General features: G+C 34.3%; 2 protein-coding genes across 5 annotated transcripts in view; one reads left to right on the top strand and one right to left on the bottom strand.

Annotated features, from left to right (window-relative positions):
• The window catches only part of LOC108732357 (uncharacterized protein MAL8P1.12), a 27,206-nt gene that overhangs the window by 2,011 nt on the left and 3,855 nt on the right, over window positions 1-21,340 (bottom strand). Inside the window, exons 2-7 of one of the 2 annotated variants that reach the window (XM_025978391.1) lie at window positions 6,668-6,801; window positions 5,584-5,740; window positions 4,892-5,531; window positions 3,760-4,046; window positions 1,854-2,049; window positions 520-813 (exon numbers count right to left, since the gene is read on the bottom strand). In XM_025978391.1, the coding sequence (XP_025834176.1) occupies window positions 520-813; window positions 1,854-2,049; window positions 3,760-4,046; window positions 4,892-5,531; window positions 5,584-5,740; window positions 6,668-6,801 (1,708 nt within the window). Of the gene's footprint in view, window positions 1-519; window positions 814-1,853; window positions 2,053-3,759; window positions 4,047-4,891; window positions 5,532-5,583; window positions 5,741-6,667; window positions 6,802-21,340 lie in introns of both variants that reach the window. The other variant, XM_025978390.1, reaches the window with a different exon arrangement.
• Window positions 8,677-18,186, top strand: LOC108732366. 3 transcript variants are annotated; one of them, XM_018463146.2, is made up of 2 exons: window positions 8,677-9,435; window positions 17,543-18,186. In XM_018463146.2, the coding sequence occupies exons 1-2, from the start codon at window positions 9,352-9,354 to the stop codon at window positions 18,131-18,133; spliced, it is 675 nt and encodes a 224-aa protein (XP_018318648.1). In that variant the 5' UTR covers window positions 8,677-9,351; the 3' UTR covers window positions 18,134-18,186. The 3 variants fall into 3 exon arrangements, with proteins under 3 accessions (XP_018318648.1, XP_018318641.1, XP_018318636.1); XM_018463139.1 differs by lacking the exon at window positions 8,677-9,435 and adding an exon at window positions 11,787-13,386; XM_018463134.1 differs by lacking the exon at window positions 8,677-9,435 and adding an exon at window positions 15,694-17,351.

The raw sequence follows: 21,340 nt of genomic DNA, 5'->3' as shown, positions 1-21,340 counted from the left end.
AGATTGAAACTAAATATTTTTTTGTTTCGAAGTTGAAATCAAGGCATATTCACTGCCAAAAGTCAGTTAAAAATTTTCCATATTATTCGTTATTTCTTATTTTATTCAAAGTTTTTGGTCAAATTCCAAATTTTCTCTCAAACCGTATACTTTTTTTTTTAGTATAGATAGTATTTATTTACCTCATGATATGCTGCATAACCTAATTAATCACGAATTTCTAATTTTATGTACTCTTGTCTCCGATTGTACCCCCCAAACATCCTTAATATCTATCAATTCTACATTTCTAGACGAATAAATAAAAATAAAGACGAAGAATATATACCAACGTTTAAATAACCGTGACAAAGGGGAGGAGGGTTAAAGGGTTAAAAATTACTAAAATTCTGCTTCCGTAACACTTGATGACCCTTCCCTTATCACACAAAACAAAAATATATCAAAAAATTTTACACAAAAACCTACCCCCCCACCCAAAGGACCAAAATAAAAAATTAAATAATAATAGTCACTTACCGATTGCGTGGACCATTTTCAAAAAACTTTCCGGAGGTATCAGGGGCGGATCCAGTTCTGAAAAGAACAACTTGACAGTTGCAGCCAGTTCGTAGACGTTATTTTTCTCCAACGATCCGTATTTGTTTCGGGAAATTTTCGTCTTGATCTTTTCCAACTTTTCGTCGCTCAACTGTTTCGAATAAATGTTTTCCACTTCAATATTTTTTTCTATTAACGGAACGATACGTTGTAGAAATTCTGGAATATTAGACTTGGAATTCTTGCAGAGACTTTCCAAGTTCCATTTGGCATCTTAAATAATCACTAATATCACTTCATTTAATTAAAAAAAAAAAAAAAGAATTCAACGAAGTACTTAATAAACAGAAATCGAATTTGTCAAAAACTATTACAGTGTTTTAGTCTTCTATAACAAAATTTTACCAATTACGTGTTAAACGAAATAATGATGATGGTTATGGATTTCATGCGAAACGTCGTCATATTCTATATTCCTTTCCTACACAAATGTGTTATTTTATTGACGCTTCGACTTCTTCTAGTTTTGGGTCTTGGAGAAAAATATAAATTTTAAACAATTCCGATGTATACAGGGTGTTCCACGTAAAGGAGTTTCGTCCATTACTCTGCTTTTGTATTAATTTGATTTAATATTCTAATTTAATAAGAAAAATGTTTTTATAAAAGTGGTCTGGAATCATATGGTACATATACAGAAAATATTTCCAGTCATACAGGGTGTTCCATTTCTTCTGGACGCTACCTAATTTCGTCAATTTAAATGAAACATCCTATATATTTGTCGACGTTGTTAAAGTCGACTTAAAATTAAACAAGGAAATCAAAAATGTAAAAATATATAGGGTGTTCGATTTCCAAGTAAAATAACGAAGTTAGGTAGCGTCCAGAAGAACTGGTCCACCCTGTATGACTGAAAATATTTTCTGTATATACACCATACGATTCCGAGCCACTTTTATGAAAACATTTTTTTTACTAAATGTATAATGACAAAGTTATGAACAAAACCGCCTTACACGGAACACTCCGTATATTGAAAAACTCATTTATTGACTGATAAGTCAAATGTAAAAATGAGTTTTTCAATACTAATTCATCGTAATAGTAATAAACTCTTTAGTTCTAATGGAGGCCCAAAACTAAGGAAGAAAGTTCAAATAATAATGTCTACGTTATTGTTATGAGAAGTTTTTCGTAGTAAAGACTAGACTTATAGAAAATTATGAGTATCTATTAAGTCTACATTACCCAATTACTTAACTGAACATAAGAAAGACGCAAAAAGTAAAGAAGCAAGAACAAAAAAGTACCTTTTGGTGACGAGACAGAATCTTTTTTCATCGCTTTAAAAAGATTTTCCATAGATCCAAACTTTGACTTCGCACTCGTTTTTGTGGAACTATCTTGTTGTAAGTCTTTTCTACTTGACTTGGCCGATTCTTGAGAATTACCATTTAATACTGCGTTTACATTAATCCTATTTCTAACACTAAACGGCGGACTAGACTCCTTAAAAAGCACACATAACACTAATATTTTAACTACTATTACGATCACATTTTAGTATTTCATCTTTCCATGTAGGTATCACGGGCGTAGCTAGGGCGACCAAGGGGGAGTACTGTTCTCACCCTACAAAAATCATCAACACTTCTGATGAAAATACAGTGTTTTCTGTCTAAATCTTTAAAAAGTTTAAGACCATTCCTCCTTAAATTATCTACTCTATCATATCCCAAAACCCCCGTTCGTTTACCGAATGTTATCAATATTGTCACGGTGACTGTCCCTTAGGAATACTTCCTAGCTACGCCAGTGGTAGGTACCCTTATATATTACACTTATATATGTATAAAAAGGTCAACAAATTTAGTTAAGTAGGAAATTTCCGCATTGATTTCTATCTACGAGGGTGGATTGATAAGTTTCCGGCCTAACCAAGAGATGACGCCACTAGGCCTACCTTGAGGTGACATTCTATAGTACCATCCTTGGATAGCTTGTAGCTATAGTTTCAGCCCGATCTCCTTGCTAGTGTAGGTTTGACAGCACGCTGAACAAGACGCCTCTGTGGTTTTCGTAAAAATGGAAAAGCAGGAAAATCGTNTAGTATTATTACTACTGCTATATTGTTATGTTTTATAACATTACGTACTTGTAAAAATCAAGACCGCAACAGAAAAAAATTGCGAAAGTACGTGAAGGTAACGCTTACGCTACGCGAAATAAAAGTAAATCTTATTGCAGCTTTGAAGTTACAAAAACGGTAATCGCAATGTGTAAAAGTACAACTTAAATACAAGTAACACTTTGACATTTACTTTATTAATTACGAACCGATTATTTACCTACCATCATTTCCCTAAGCAGCTTCATACATTCGTCCATCTCGAAGGTTGTTAACGACGAAAACGGCTGATGGTGTCGTAGTTTCCAGACGCATTCGCGGCGCTTTTTTTATTTATCACCGACGACCGTTTTTCACAATTTTCCGACAAAAGTACCAACCGAATTCCCATCAGTGAAACTGGCATTATTACATCTCGACGGCAGCATGGATTGCCTGACACTGGATGCGATAACAATAACTGCCCACCTCGCCATTATTATTATTATTATTATTATTATTACTACTATTATTAATGCTGTTGTACTGATAACGAACGCGTTCGAAAGTCAATCTCACAAATAGTGGAATGATAACGTTCAAGTCGCAATATTCTACGTAACTATAATTCCAAACTGTATTAAGTTCTTTTTGTTTTAGACTTTGGTGGTCTATTTACCTATTATATTACGTATCGACTCGAATAAATCAAGAGGGCTTGGGAGATAGATATATTAGCGAGCGAAATTCCGTTTGTAATTCAGTTCAAGTGAATTAGCGACTAAATCCGCGGGAAATTGGTAGCCGGGTTCGCGCCGAATCGAATACAACAACTATCACAAGATTACACTAACGACTATCCTTTACTGACATACTATTGTTGATGTGGTTACTGTGCGTCTAAAAGAAATGATGACAGTACGCAGAAAATTAAGTTAATTAGGACAGTGGACTATTTGACGTATGAACCATATGTGCCACAAGCTTAAAGCAAAATTAGGCTTTTCATTAAACGCCGAGGCCTTTAGAAGATTACCTGAAGACCTGGTAAATTGGAAAACATAAAAATTGGTTATAATAAAAATTATTATTTATATTTGTTTTCTTACCGATTCACTAAGGAATTCGTTCCTGTAAATGTTTAATAATATTTCAATAATTTTATTGGCATTAGTGTGGTTCTCCAGGATGTTTTCTTGAGAGGTTTCCGGCGGCCATATCAGCGTGGGCCCCCACACTATTGAAATATTGTAAGCGTCCATTTTGTTGTCCTGCTTGAATTTTTCAACGTGAACCAGATGCTTTAGAAGAGTCAAAAATGTCTTTTTATGAGGCAAGTCCATTTTATTGATTGAGTATTTTATTTTTTCTATCGCGCTAGGATGTAAATCCTTATCTAAAAGTTAGACGCAAGGTAAAAAAAAATTCTTGCAAATTGGTCTTTCGATATGGGTCAACTGAGATTGAGATCACAAATGAATACATGGGGTTCTCTTGGGTGGTGTTTTAAAAGGATATTTTTCGATTCCTTGGCTAGGTTTTCAAAGCCGATCAATATTAATTGGTTAATTGGCATTAAAGCGTTCGAAATGTGGTGTTATAGGCGGATGATGAGGATATCGTGGGTAGAAAAGGTTAGAAATGAAGAGGTATTGGAAAGAATAGGAGAACAGAGGACTCTATAGAAGTCAATAAGAAATAGGCGAGATAGGTTGGTAGGACACCTTCTTAAGTATGATGGTCTAGTCAGAGACATATTGGAGACAGAAACACGAGTTAAAAGGAGTAGAGGAAGACCTAGATTAGATTACTGTTCACAAATAGTTAACAATGTGGGATGTTCCAGTTTTAGGGAAATGCGAAGATTAGCTCAGGATAAGGAGTGGAGATGCGTGTCCAATCAGTCTTAGGACTGACGACTTTATGATAATGAAACAAAAAGCAGATATTTTAGATACCAAATCAAGTGTTAACGAATAATCCTGCACCTCAAAGAAGAAAGATAGTGTGGAGATAAGTGAGCCAGGTTATGCCATTATGAGAGAAGAGTTCGATGTAGCATTAAAAGACTTAAAGAATAATAAGGCGCCAGGTGTAGATGGGTAGAAGAAAGGATAGGAAGGAGTGGAGACGCGTGTCCAATCAGTCTTAGGACTGACGATCTTATAATGCTGATGAACTTAGTTATGGACAGCCCCACAAATTAAAAAAAAAAAAAAACAATATATTTAGTTTGCATACCTACAAATTGCAGTAGTTCTTCATACGTTTTATGTGGTATCACAGGTTCGTTTAATTCTCTAAAAAACAATTTTAAAGCCCCAGTCAAGACATCGATATCGTTCATGTAGTCATTCAAAATCGACAGATTATTTCTGTCGACTTGAAATCGTATTTTCTGAATCGTCGCTAAATTCCCAGACGCCCTGTACAGTCCAAGACTCCGTATATTTTTCGGCAATTCGATTATGTTAATGATTTTAACAACGAATGGCGGCACTGGCACACGATATTTGCTATACAAATTGTTTAGTGTATTCCCGAAGATCGGTTCGTTCCTTATAATCCCCTTTTTCTCCAGCATGTCTTTGCTGGACCTCCTTCCGAGGAGTTTTAATAGTCGATGCCTTATTTGAACCCGCTCTTCGTTTTGGGGCGCTAAAGGAGCTTTCTCTGTAAGGGAATTCGATCGTGGACGACCCCTAAAATCGTTGTTGAAATATTTGTGTAATTCCCCCAAAATCATGTTCATATCGTCCGTATTGTCGAACTGCAGTTTGTAAAGTTTGCATTCTTCGGCAGTTGTGTTCGTGATATGGATTTCTTTTTTATTTGTGTACGGTTTGTAATGAGTTATGTTAACATCTTTTCGTAAAATTTCCTGAAAATTAATCTTTATTTTCTTGTTTTTTTTTACTTAGTGAATATATTACTCTTTCGCCCTTGTCGCTGAGCAGTACCATTTCACCTTTGTATATTTGCAGCATTTGATTTTTAAAAATTTTTCGCCCAGTACCATCGATATAAATTTTTACTACCTTTTTCATATTCAACGGACGATCTTCTATAGAATTCTCCAATTCACTTACGCTAAAATCACGATTATTTAAACTACAATTGTTTTTAGCCTGATTCGCATAATGTTCATAAATATTACAAGAAAAATGCACCATTGAATTCGTTCTAAAATTTCGAGAAACATTTTCCTTTTTAGTTTTTTGATACGACGAATAATTAGCGAGCAACGAGACAGTAAACATTAACCAATCAGAGAGCGCAGTGACTGCTGCATGTAGAAGTCGGCGAGACACGGCTAGTAGCAGCTGAACAGAAATCAATGTTAACTTCACTCTACTTGCAGCAGAGTTACTAAAGTGCGATTGGTTGATCTTTAATACTACATAACTTCGTAATTAAACATCCGATTGTAAAACAGTAAAGGAGTAAAATTGACAGAATTTTGCAAAGAATTTGACAGTACAAGTAGTTTTTATTAACACCTGGTATATTGCAGAAAATCATAGCTTATTATTAGATTACCGTTTGTGATAAATACATACAGCTACCTCTCGTTAAAATCATTAGTAAATAAAAACTTTGTCTATCTAAAAGCCAATCTACCAAATCTACAACAGCTTCCGGTAAAGACGGAAAGCAAAATGAATAGTCCAATGTTAAAGATCAACACTGGAAGTAGGTTGTCGATACTGTATCCCAGATCGTGGGATAACAAATGATTGACGATGAGTTAATAAAATGCCAGTAATTAAACGATACCTCACTTAAGTTCAGCTTTGTCATAAAATAGCTTAATTTAATTTTAAATAATAATAAAATAGGAAACAATTTAAAAAAATAACCTTTATAAACGTTTTCAATTTTGAGAATTTAATCGATTAAATATTGTGATTAAAATTTTCTTCAATTAAATCCCTACTATTATCTATACGTAATATAAATTATCAAAATAATAATTAACGAAATAATCAATCATTTGGACATTAAAAAGGCACTTACTATCCATGAATCGTTTGAGACCTGTTAGTAACAGTTCGATCCCCAGATTTTTTTCTTACTTCTACATCACATTCGGTAGGGAACGGGGAAACCCCTTCCTTTTTCTCAGTTATATTTTCTAGACTAGTGTATTCCTGAAAAGAAAAAAGAAAATTGTAAGACAAAACATTTAGTGATATATTGCTAATAAAGTTTATTACATGTATGTGACCCTTATTCATTGAAATAACTGAAGTAGGTACATGAAAAAAGGGTTTAATGTAGCAAGAAGGATGTAGCAAACTCCTTCTATTTATGGGTTAAACATTTATGCACCGCTACTGATACAGACTTGTTTTATTTTTACCTTTGCACTTTAATAAAATGAATGCAATGTAAGTATAGTCAATTATCTTTTGGTATTTCATAGTCTTTATGGTTTTGTCAAATGTCAATAGGTAACATTTAAATAAAGGGTAGCTATATGCTAAAAAGTGTCATAAGGCATATAAAAATTGATGACCACTACACAACTATTATGCGAACAATGAATTATACTCTTATTGATATTTAGTAGTTGTTGCTTTTTATATTGGACAGACTAGAAGTTTCTTAGACAAACGTAATGATGAACATGTAAAAATCCAAAAACAAACGGTAACAAATGTACAGGGTTATCACAATATTGCATAGAAACACTCTTTAGATTTATTTAATATTAAATTATTACACACAGTTCAGTTAAAAAACTTTAGAAAATATTAAAAACTCCATGGGAGGTCTCCCTTTTGTAAACATAATAGCAGATTTCTATTGCTAAAAGTCACTACCGGTTGTAAATTAATAGCAACAGTATTCATAACACCTACATAACTCTTTGATAATAACATAATCGCAGAAGGAATTATCAGTTTTTTGATAAATTAATTGTGAAAGCAATAGCTATAGGTATAAAGGTTTTTTTTTTCAATTTTTGAATTTTAAGTTAATTAGAATTTGCAGAATACATCAAAAATTTTGATAAGAGAGGCAAGAGTACAGTTAGCAGTACTTCTCTTAACTCCTATTTCTTCTTCTAATGTGTTTTTGACTAGCCCTTCATGCCTGAGAAGGTGTCCTAACGACCTATCTCGCCTATTCCTTATCGACTTCCATAGAGTCCTTTCTAATCCCTTTTCATTTCTAGCCTTCTCTATCCACGGTATCCTCATTATTAGCCTGCAACAACACATTTTGAAAGCTTCTAACCTTTTGTTTCGCACCCGTACAGCTCCGCACTCCAGACATACACCTTTAAATAATATCGTACGAAAGGAAGCTGAAAATAAACTGCATTCGCCAATTTTTCGACTGACGGACGGACGGACGTGACAAAAATTATCAAAAGTCCGTCCCTGGATAACCAGCGCGTACAAAAATGTACTTATTAGATCCAATCTCTACAGACATACACATTCGTACCTATTGTAGATGTAAACAATCGCGTACACGTTTGTACGTACGTATGTATGTACGTACGTTAGCAAACGATTACAAAACGAGATAATTACGGATGTGGAAGTTTAATGTGCGCAGCTCGCGATAATTACGTACATTCAGCCACTTGCATAACTCCATACACACACACACACACACACACACACATGAACACATATCTACAGCATTAAGGGATATAAACAACGAGAAATAGTCAGGCCTGATGCATACGAAACTCACGAAAATAAAATACAATAATCGATTATTATTAGTATTATTACTACTGCTATATTGTTATGTTTTATAACATTACGTACTTGTAAAAATCAAGACCGCAACAGAAAAAAATTGCGAAAGTACGTGAAGGTAACGCTTACGCTACGCGAAATAAAAGTAAATCTTATTGCAGCTTTGAAGTTACAAAAACGGTAATCGCAATGTGTAAAAGTACAACTTAAATACAAGTAACACTTTGACATTTACTTTATTAATTACGAACCGATTATTTACCTACCATCATTTCCCTAAGCAGCTTCATACATTCGTCCATCTCGAAGGTTGTTAACGACGAAAACGGCTGATGGTGTCGTAGTTTCCAGACGCATTCGCGGCGCTTTTTTTATTTATCACCGACGACCGTTTTTCACAATTTTCCGACAAAAGTACCAACCGAATTCCCATCAGTGAAACTGGCATTATTACATCTCGACGGCAGCATGGATTGCCTGACACTGGATGCGATAACAATAACTGCCCACCTCGCCATTATTATTATTATTATTATTATTACTACTATTATTAATGCTGTTGTACTGATAACGAACGCGTTCGAAAGTCAATCTCACAAATAGTGGAATGATAACGTTCAAGTCGCAATATTCTACGTAACTATAATTCCAAACTGTATTAAGTTCTTTTTGTTTTAGACTTTGGTGGTCTATTTACCTATTATATTACGTATCGACTCGAATAAATCAAGAGGGCTTGGGAGATAGATATATTAGCGAGCGAAATTCCGTTTGTAATTCAGTTCAAGTGAATTAGCGACTAAATCCGCGGGAAATTGGTAGCCGGGTTCGCGCCGAATCGAATACAACAACTATCACAAGATTACACTAACGACTATCCTTTACTGACATACTATTGTTGATGTGGTTACTGTGCGTCTAAAAGAAATGATGACAGTACGCAGAAAATTAAGTTAATTAGGACAGTGGACTATTTGACGTATGAACCATATGTGCCACAAGCTTAAAGCAAAATTAGGCTTTTCATTAAACGCCGAGGCCTTTAGAAGATTACCTGAAGACCTGGTAAATTGGAAAACATAAAAATTCTTTTATTATGCAATCAAATCAAAAAACACAAGAATTAAGAAAATGCTGTGCTATCACAAAATATAGTGGTTTATGAAATTCCATGGTAATTGTCCAGAATTGGGCCTCCAAAAATTTTTTCATCGATTTTCGGTCATTCTACATAATAGAATTACGTATCAGAAGGTGGCAGTCTTTTATGACTTCATAAATAAAAAAGATTTTTTTGAATAATTTTTTGAAAATTGCTCCATTTCTGCATAGTTACCTGCATTGGTGACGTCATTGTTTGGCTAGGTAGATTTATGACAAATTGGAGTTTATCCAATGCCCAAAGTTAGAGTATTTTATTCACAGAAAGCATTAGTTTTATTAATTTCCTAGTACAATATCGGAATTTCATACAATTCCTAGAATTGGGACTCCAGGCCAAAAATCGCTCCAAAAATTTAATTAAATCATTGATTTAAATTTTAAATGCAAAATTGGAATAGGAATTTTGTATTTTTGTATTTAGATTTGAAATGCAAGTATGTATGTATTTCAAATGAAACCCATTGGATCAGATGGCGATTTCCAAGTAAAAAATGTTAAAATACTTGTGCACATTGAGAATTTTCTGTCACTTCCTACAATTCTCATAATTTCGATGATTAATCCGGTCCTTGAAATTACACCATTGTAAAATCGTCGAACCATGAAATTTTCTATCAATTCGAAACCACAACACAACATCACGGAAATGACATACAAATTAAAAATAAAATAGAAGTCAATTTGCCGATGGCGATATCCCTAGAGACCATTGTTCTGTGACCTGTGCAAAAATCAATAAACCAAAACGTAGCATTCTGTTCGTTTTTAATAACGGACAAAACCTCACTTTCCTTTTTAATTTACAGGCCTATAAATTTACTTTTGTGCGTTTGCAGCGCTCCTGTATTTATTTATACATTGTTCCATTGGGAATACACCAGGACAGTGCAACTGTTCTGAAAATAAACGTTTTTTTCAACTGAAAACAATCGGAGGTCACGAACATACACAGTATAATGACATAAATCCAATAAATCTGCAGAAGTTTCTAGAACGCGACATTTGAATCCTATTTTTTCTTAACTCTACTTTATCTTTTAAAATTTAAGTGTCTAATGTAAATATTAATTTGTATATATGTATACAGGGTGTCTTGATACTATTGTAAAAAGAAGGGATATATATCACTCAATTGTTCGCAAAAATTATAAGGATCAATAATTTTTGAGTTATGATCGGCTAGTGTTGACGAATATCCTTTTATAATTGTTATTGTCTACCATGATCAAGAAATCGGTTCTGCAACAATCTGGTGATTGTATTTACCCTCTGATTTATCAACACACTTACAGGCTACGTTACATCTTTTCTTGAACACACCCTGTATTAGTATTAGAACTGCATCGCTGCAACATTTGTTAATTTGAAGGAAACTGTTTTTTCATGCAGAGATGATATACTGCAATGTCGTTACACTTCGATAATTAGAAACTTTCTGCTAATAACAGGCGTGAAAAATTGATATTGTAGACAAGCAGATGCTATATGTAATCAGTTAATGTATGAAAGTAAATGTGAAAGCTAAGACTCTAGGAGAAATTCAATTAAAATCGGGTGAAATAGGTCTCTTCGCCTATTTTCTCACAAAATAAATATAATTTATCTCATGTATATATACAATGTTGTGTAAAAAAGTATGTCAAATTATCGTATCAGTTTATAGGGCTCTGTAATTTTTAAATTAGACCTTGTAATGGTCTCAATATTCGTAATAAATACCTAAGTGAAGAGCTAAGAGCGTGGCTACAACACCTCTGTCAGCGCCAGCAAAGTACCATGACAACGGTTACGTTAGCAGTAAATTTGCAGGCATAGCACTCTCCACCTAACCCCGTAGAGAGAAGAGATAGCGGCGAGTGCACCAGTCTACTTCACCTGCAGACTTGGGGATACTAATGTCTTATACACCTTGATGAAAATCTAAATTATAATATATAGGTCCTGGAGAAGCCACGGGCCACCCCCATGTGAATATCATTGCGCCCCTATTATCTGTTATATAATAAGAACAATTTTTTAACGCTTCAACTTACGGTAATGGTTAATAAAAGCCTATTTTAGTTTAAAGTATGACGCCACTTTTATTTGGTTAATTATTTCCTTAATTATACCCACTTGAAACAATTAAGTCGTCAGTTAATTAATGTTACGTACCCCTAGTCAATAATTGTAATTTATAATATTATCATTCATTACGGTAAAATATAGTTATTAAAATTGAAATCAAACAATTTTTCGTCGTGTTTATAGTTTTACACATAAATTGTACCTATAACCCATTGATGATACAAACCAAATTTAATGATTTTGGTTTACAAAATTAAAGTCATATGTAAACTGTCTCGCTGTTGCTTTTGGCAAATGGTTCGTCAATAATTATGTCATCTTTGGCCCAGTTTTTTCACAATTGTTAAATTGTTTAACTTCTACGTTTTGAGATCATAATATTTACATTACTTTATAAAAATAATAATCAATAATCGAAAGCAGTATAAATAAAAATCGCAATACACAGCCGTTCTTTACACAACATAGGCGAACACTGGGATGGATTTTTTTAAAATTCAACCCCTGAAAGGGTGAAACGGGGGTTTAAGGTATCGGTTAAGGCACAGCCCCAACCCTTGAGTTAGGAAGCTTGAATTTATGGTATGAATGCTTAGATATACAAGGGCAAGGTGAAAAGTTGTGGGTTTGACAATGAAGATTGCGATTTTCTGTTAATAAATGATTTTATTTGTCTACATAATCTCCCTCGACTTGAACACACTTGTTCCAGTGTTCCTCCAATGTCATTTTTCTTTCCCAAGAGTGAGAAAGTCTGGAAGACTGCAACTATTCATCTACAGCCCTATCAACATTATCTTTGGGGGCAAAGCATTTCCCAGAAACAAATTTCTTCAAGTTTGGGAACAGGTAGAAGTCTGACGGTACAAAATCAGGAGAACAGGGGGTTGGTCAAGCAATTGTACCCAAAATTCTGATGTTTTCCCATCACCAACGTGCTTTTGTATGCAGGTGCGTTGTCATGGTAGAAGATGATTAATTTCTTCAACAATTTTGACATCCATATGGTCAAGAAGGTTGGAGTAATATTCGTTCGTGATTAGCATCCCAAAAAGCTGGCCACGATGTTTCGTGTAGATGCGAACGACTTCGTTTTCTTTGGCGTTGACCCATCAGCTTCCTGTCACTGCTTGAACTAATGTTTCGTTTTTGGAGTGTGGTGCTGGACCCATGTCCCCATCCATGGTGACAAATTCCTGAGATCAAAATGCATTCTAACATGGAAACTTGGAAACATATCTCTCAGAGATCTTCAAAAAGAAAAGTCCGATCACTGCTGGTGGACGGGCAGCCCTTTCGACCCCTACACTGTAGTGCAAAGCCGAAGGGTACGGTGGAAAGACCATTTCAATCTCCTTTTAGCAATCATAAAAAAGGATGGAGTTGAAAGATGATGATGACGGAATGAAGGCAGAAAAGAAGTGAAAGATTTTATTTTTCCTTTATCCATTGCTGCTCCAGCATTTGTCTAAATGATTCAAAGAAAGAGTAGAAAAATTCGGGGCTATAGTAGACTGATCGTACATTAGGCAGTGCTTACAACATGTAGTAAGCATGTACCAATTGTATCGCGCAACTCAACCAGTTGTAAATAATTGCAAAACACTCGTCTGAATTAATTAACGGTTCGTTGTGTAGCAAGGCCTGATCAGTTAAGCGGCAGCCGGAGTTTTGCGGAAATGTCAATGAATGGTGTCACAGGAGTGTGCGTGCGTGCAAACATACATTTTATACGTGTGTGCATTTGTATCTCCACATAGAAGTGGCGCAAATGGGAAAATAAATGTAGGCACCTATATATGCAATATATGTTTCAGTCATTTTAGTATCTCATGACCTTCGGGTCGGTTTTGCTGGTGCTTTATCGTATATTTTAAATTGCGGGCGGTGCCCGTTAAACGGAAGCAGAAAGCCGACGAGAATTGCAGCAGCGTTTACGCTAAACAAAAATGGAAATTTAACGATTTATGAAAATGTTTGTAGAGTTCTCTTACGTGTTTGTTTACATTTTTATAACCCACTTTTGATTTCGATTTAAGTTTTAATATTATATTATCTGCATGATGTCAAAAAATGTAGTGTACTCTATGACGAATTCCAAACTTGAACCATGATACGCGTTGCTGATATAATATGTATATAGCATATGTCATGTTTATTTAATTCAGATATTGAAATTCAACTGCCTTACTGCAAAATTTAACTATGGCCTTTATGTACCTACCTACAAGTTTATAGAAATCAATTGTGTTGCGCCACGGAATTCCGTTGCTACCCTATAAAGTATGGAATTAAACTGATGGAACATCTACTCGATAACCCGCAGAATTAAACTTCTGAACTATAAAATTCCAATGATACAACAGGGAACATAATATCTGTCGTATATTTTCAATTAATTAGACTTTGTACCTATCATGAAGTTCAAATGATACCTATCAAGATTCAACTGCTATACTGTTAGGATTTAAGATGGCAGTGTAGAATTCAACTGTTAACTACTCCATCCGAAATTCAATTGTTCTTTTCGAGGTAGTCAATTGTTGGACTCCGGAATTCAATCGAAATTCAAAATCAAATGTTAGTTACAAGGTTTGGATTCAATTTTTATCTAACAAAATTTAACTATAGCACTGTAAAATTCAACTGGTAGTTATTTACGGAATTCCGGAATTCAATCGCAATTTAAAATACATACGGGGTATACGGTTTGCATTCAATTATTATCCTAAGAAATTCAATAGCTAATAGTTTCTCTGCGTGAAATTCAATTGTTATTTTCATGACGTTTAGTTGTTGAACTCCGGAATTAAATCGAAATTCAATATCAAATGTTAGTTACAGGGTTTGGATTTAATTTTTATCGAACAGAATTCAACTATAGCACTGTAAAATTCGACTGGTAGTTACTTACTGAATTCCAGAATTCAATCGCAATTTAAAATACATACGGGGTATACGGTTTGCATTCAATTATTATCCTAAGAAATTCAACAGCTAATAGTTTCTCTGCGTGAAATTCAATTGTTATTTTCATGACGTTTAGTTGTTGAACTTCGGAATTCAATCGCAATACAATATGAAACGTAGTTTGGGTTCAATTACAATCTTGCGAAATTCAACTGTTAATAGCTTCTCCACTAGAAATTCAATTGTCATTTTAATAGCTTTTAATTGTTGAACTCCGGAATTCAATCGCAATTGTCCAGCGAATATTAAACTGAGAGTGAGCGCGACTGGTGAAAGTTTAGAGACATGGAGTTTTGAAGACAAGCATAGACATTCCGGACTAACAAAAACGGCAACGAAATCGATATTTCACCACTGCTGTTCACTACAACGAGATTCGCATACAAATTGCACGTAGCGGTTGATCGAGGGAAACATAATGTTAGTCACCTCTTACCCCCTCCATGAACCGTTCCATATGAGCGAAACCGCTCGTATCCGAATCTTGTACGAGTGAACAGTAAAATAACACTCCAGTTGGCCAGTCGTAATTTAACTGTGACATGTCGCTTCAAAAACGAAAGTGTCTTACACTTTATGAGAAATCGCTTGTGATTCAAGGGTTAAATGATGGTCAAAGCGTGACGCATTTGGCCAAAAGATATGGTGTCGCAAAATCGACAATTTGCAAGATAAAACTGAACAGGGAACTAATATCTAAAGCTGTGACAGATACAAATCTCGGATCAATTAGAAGGAAAACATTAAAGAGTCCGAAGCTTCCCAGAATGGAAAAAGAATTGTACAAGTGGTTTCTTCATCAACGAAACCAAAATCTGTTTGTGAGTGGTGAAGTAATTAAGCAACAAGCAAAACTAATTAATTCACAAATTAGTGAAAATGATAATGAATTCACGGCCAGCGACGGATGGCTACAGCGCTTTAAATCACGATTTGGAATTCGCTCTTTAAAAATTTTTGGAGAAGAATTGTCTTCTCCACCAGAACCTGCGGACCCGTTCAAAAATGTATGTTTATTTTGTTATTATTACAGACGCTTAGTACATATTAACGAGAAGAGATCGATAATGTTTCTTTTTTCGTTCACAATATCGAATGTGTTATCTGCGATTGGTATCTATCTATAAATGTTGTATTGAACGTTTGTTAGCGATGAGGAAACCAAGGGAGAGATCAAGACTTGAATTACTTGATCACTTTTACCTTTGGTCTTAGTCTTATTCCCACATTGGTTTTGGTGTTTTGGTCCTCGGCTTAAAACAATTGCTAAATTTATGAGAATTTGCAAAGGAAGAGAGTGTAGTTACAATGGTAAATTCATTTGGGTGTTTCCTTCCCATCAGCTATTAAATGCTGGTGCGTGGGCAGTCCCTCTCAAGATGCAACCAGGGAGAACTTCCTCTTTCAGCCTCCTTTTAGGAATCGTAGGGATGGGTGGTGGGGTGGTTGAGGTGAGAAAGATGAGATAGATGATAATTACAGAAGATGGTAGAACACTGATTTTTTATCTGTGAAATATTACTACCCAGCACTTGTCTAATGATTACAGAAAAACACGATATGTACCGATCGGGAATAGAGCCGGCGTCCTCTTGAATGTGAAGCAACGATCTAAACCCCTAGGCCATGCCGCTCAGTCAACAGTAGATGACGCTGCATTTAATAAGTCTCATTTCTTTTCTCTTTCTAACATTAGTATTTAGAATATATCTCGAAATAAGAGTTTCGAGAATATAGAGTACGATAAAAAGCACTAGAGATACTACTACTACATGAACGAAAACAATCAGCGGACGATTTAAACAGTATAAATTTATAGATAACTACAGATATGTATAATAATTGCTTTTAATTTTTGCATCGCCTAACGGAAACCCCGTATAATGTGAATAAATTATGCTAGGCACGTCTCACTGGCCTCGCAGTGTTTTTAAACGTAAGTGAGTGGCCTCTTGCCCGAACTAACTTATCGAGTTTCTACGAACTGCCGCCCCACTCTTCATGTTATACAACAGCGCCCAGGCAATGACGCTAGTCCGCCGTGCGCCGTCTACCGTGAACAGATTAAGATTCCGCTCATAGAAACGAATGTCCGTTGACCTTAAAAATCGATACTTGCAGCCGCTGTTGTTACGTCATTGATGTAAATCCCCGATATATTTGCCATGTTCCCAGTCGTATTAGCTAGAGAGATGTTGTTCTATTCGTAAATCCACTTTAAATACTTATTATAGATACACAGTTCGTTGTTAGTGGATGTGTTATCTGCATACGGTGTGGCACAATAAGTAATTTTTTGCACATCAAAACGTAAAATGTCGCTTAAAAAACAAAAGTACCTGACTCTTTATGAGAAATCGCTTGTGATCCAGGGATTGAACGATGGACAACGTGTTACGTATTTAGCAAAAAAATACGGTGTCGCGAAATCCACAATTTCCAAAATAAAACAAAACAGGGAAATAATATCCAACACGGTGAAAAATACATATCTCGGACCTGGTAAAAGGAAAACGCTAAAGAGTTCAGAGTTTCCCAGAATGGAGAAGGAATTGTATGATTGGTTTCTCGATCAACGAAGTAAAAATGTTTTTGTGAGTGGCGAAATAATTAAGCAGCAGGCGAAACTGATTCACTCACGAATAAGTGAAAATGATAAAGAATTCACAGCCAGCGATGGATGGCTACAACGCTTTAAAAAGCGATTTGGAATTCGCTTTTTAAAGATTTCTAGGCAAAATTTATCGTCTCAACCAGCGCTTGTGGATCCCTTTTTAAATGTACGTTTATTTTGTTAATTATAGACGACTATAGTGTGAGCAAATCGATAATGTGAACAAACGCGTTTCGTTCACACTATCGAGCGTATCTTCTATAATATGTATTGATATGTAATCTACTTAACTTTTGTTAACGATGAGGAAGTCAAGATCGAGAATAATACTATCTTAACTTTGACATTACTTTTCAGATAGGAAATAATGAACAAAATGAAGGGAGAGACGATGTTGGGCAACGATCAAAACAGCGCGTTAGCGACTGTCAAAAAAATGAACAAAAATCATCCTTCGAAATTTCCCAATTATTTATAAAAGAAGAACAGCCTTCAACAAGTATCAGCTTCTATCCTGAGAAAACCGAGTCAGTATTAGAGCCCTCCATGGACATCAAAGAAACCATTATCATCAAACAAGAAGAAGGAACAACATCGTCATTTTTATCTCAAAACGAATACGACAATAACCAAGAAGATGTCACATCTTTTTTGGACAATACAACAAAAGGGACGTCTACAGATAAACATTTAAGTAGTGAAGGTCAAGAGAGTAATGACGAAGAAGATGTTAATGACTGTACTGATGTAATCATAAAAAATGAACCACAGTCACCAGTTTCTCGTTCTGAAGACGGTGATCAGGGAATTATGGGCGATACAGATGACTTATTAGGAAACCAAAAATCTGATAAAGCAATACAAGTCAATGTGAAACCAAGAATGAAAAGTGTTTCTATACAAACGGGCCCAATCGTCTGCGAATGTTGCTTGAAATTAAAAAAATAATTAATTTTATTATTAATAACTAAGAAAATCTGTTTCTTTTTTTGAAAATGTACTTATTAATTAGAGGAATAAATAAATATTTTATATCTCGTCTTTGTTATTACAACAATAAAAAATAATAATAATTACGTATGAAATAATATTTTAATGTTCAGCGGCTATATCTGCGAATGTAAATTAGGTAAGTGAATTTTCAAATAAAACTTATCGTTAGTTAATTTTTAAGTCACACCCTAAGTCTTGCTTATTGCTAGTCTTTTTCAAGTCACACTCTAGGTACTGCTTATAGTTATAGTCTTTTATATGAGTCACACTCTATGCATTGGTTATTGCTAGTCTTTTTAAGTCACACCCTATGTTTAGCTTATTGCTAGTCTTTTGTGAGTTACACACTGTGTATTGCTTATTGCTCTTTTTTTTCAAGTCACACTCTAGGTATTTCTTATTATGTATTAGTCTTTTTAAATGAGTTACATCTTGCATATTATTTATTGTTAGTTATTTTTAAGGGAAAGAGTGAGTCACACGCTGTGTATTTTGCTTATTAGACAGGAATCTAGTCTCCTACACTGTGTACTTGATTACTCATTAATACCTACTCAGTAGCAACAAAAATACCTCGAAATTTTGATTACCGTTATCAGGTATGTACAAAATATAGTACAACACATTGAGTTAGATTCAGAAAGCGACAAAGAAGATAAGATTAGATAAATTACTGTAATCGGATCTTTTTCATTATGTTATTAACTGTGTACTTACATGAACGAAAACAATCAGCGGACGATTTAAACAGTATAAATTTATAGGTGACTATAGATATGTATAATAATTGCTTTTAATTTTTGCATCGCCTAACGGAAACCCCGTATAATGTGAATAAATTATGCTAGGCACGTCTCACTGGCCTCGCAGTGTTTTTAAACGTAAGTGAGTGGCCTCTTGCCCGAACTAACTTATCGAGTTTCTACGAACTGCCGCCCCACTCTTCATGTTATACAACAGCGCCCAGGCAATGACGCTAGTCCGCCGTGCGCCGTCTACCGTGAACAGNTATATTAAAGTTACTTCAAATAGTTTAACTCATAAATCCTGTGAATTTTCGAAGTGAACGTACTAAACTGAAAATTAATTTAATATCCTAAACTTCCGTAGTTTGCTGGTTCATTACTAGTTTACCAAGAAAATGCGCTTTATACAAGTTTAGTAGATCGATTCACAACTGATAATGGAATAATCAAATTCCTGGTTGGTTCCTGTGGAACTTTGCAATAATCAGATTATGTCGGCGAAGGACCTTACAATTGTTTTATCGTAAATCAAATTACCAACAATTCTTAATTGCCTTGCGCTTAATTAACATTAGATTAAATTAAGTATTCTTCAAAAGGTTTGGTGAGATTTGGGTGAAAATTTATTTTTTGTGTACATTTTTCTAAACGAAAGTCCACATGTAGATATATTGGAATTAATTACAACGAGATGGAATTGCTTAAATTAAAAATGACTTGATAATGTAACACATAATTGCACATAATATAAATTATTATCGATCTCGTGGACCTATATGAAGGAAGCTTTCAAATAAATAATAAAATAATACAGCCAGTGAAATATCATCATTATCCTTATAGAAATTTTTATGTAAACGGGTAAAAAAATATCGATTGCCTTTTAATTAATAACTAATCAAAACTTATTCCTTTTGAAGGAATCCATTTCGCATCATATTTTCCATACTCAACCCCTTTCAGCTCAACCCTTGGTCTATTACGCGAATTGTTTATGCAATTATTATGCAAAAGAAAAACGTAAGACAAGCATCGATATTAACGTATTAATATTGTGATTTAATTAAATTGCGTTAACACTGACTAACATAAGTTTTACTGATGTGATTTATTGGATAAAACAAAAGGTCAACACAGAATTCTATCGATCTTAGATCATAAAAACAGTTTCGGCAAGGATAACCCTAAAATTTTGCTACAGTTTGCTTTTTTTGGATTTCCTGTTTGCACACATGTAAATATACTTTTATCTAATCAACTTATTCGCGCCTTTCCGCGACCTAATTAATAAAAAACTATACGGTAAGTTCAATACACCTCCAAAGAACACTCTGGACTAAATACGGAAAGAGAAAGCTAAAAATACAACTTAATACACCGGGCAACAGGGGCGCACATGGAATTTAGATTTTGGGGAACTAAAAGAAACGATTAGGAAGTTTAGAGTTTTTGTAGTAGTGAGATAAAAAAAATAAATCCTTTTCATATGCTCCAAAAGTAAATAGCATCTTATCTAGAAATATACAGGTAAGGCAAAACGTTCACGTCTATCTGAAAACATTTCTTTCTCCTCTGAAAACTATCTACGCGAACTCTCAAAATCTTTTGAACAAAACGTAACCATTTTTATAAAAAGATTGCCGAAGGTACTCATAAATACAAATCCTCCTATACCATGTCATATTTTTCAAAACCTAATATCCTTATGTATGTCGTTCAACTCGCCATTAGTGTATAGAACAAATTTTAGGCGCTAAAATATGTGATGTTCCAATTCCCATTTCAAAGCCAATTAGACGATTAAAAAATTGAAAGTAGTGAAAAATAATGCGTTTTTAATTAGGAAAAATAGAGTAGGTACATTTTCATAATTATAAAGAAAAAATGAAAACGAAAAGCAAAAGTTCGCTCCAATTACCATTTACCAACACGGGTATTCCCACCATGAAAATTTGCGGTACGCTTGGTTGATGCGCAAACACGATAGTTTACGAGTTAATTAGTTGAATAAATTATTTCCCTGATTCATAAAGTATAATTAATAGTGAAAATTAATCATCATTTTACTTTCTGTATACCTACGGCCTGTGAAAACCAATTTCAAAACTAAAACAACACCCACAATTGTAAAAATTACTTTAGAAAACAAAAAGTACCTTAATATACATTTTAATTTATTTAAAATATAGAAATTTATATACTCGATATTTACACACCGTCTATAATCTATATAGATACATATAATTAAAAAATCGAACCTTTGAATTGAAGTGTTTACCTGTAAGTAATATCAAAATAATTGTTTTTTTATATTCATAAAATTATATTAATAATATGCTATTAACACACAAACGCGTCTTAAAAAATTGTCTGTATAGGCTAATCATTGAAACAACTGAACCGATTTCTTTGGAAT

This window comes from Agrilus planipennis, unplaced genomic scaffold (genome assembly GCF_000699045.2).
Source record: "Agrilus planipennis isolate EAB-ADULT unplaced genomic scaffold, Apla_2.0 scaffold6, whole genome shotgun sequence".
Classification (NCBI taxonomy): Eukaryota; Metazoa; Arthropoda; class Insecta; order Coleoptera; family Buprestidae; genus Agrilus; species Agrilus planipennis.
This window is presented reverse-complemented; position numbering and strand designations above follow the sequence as displayed.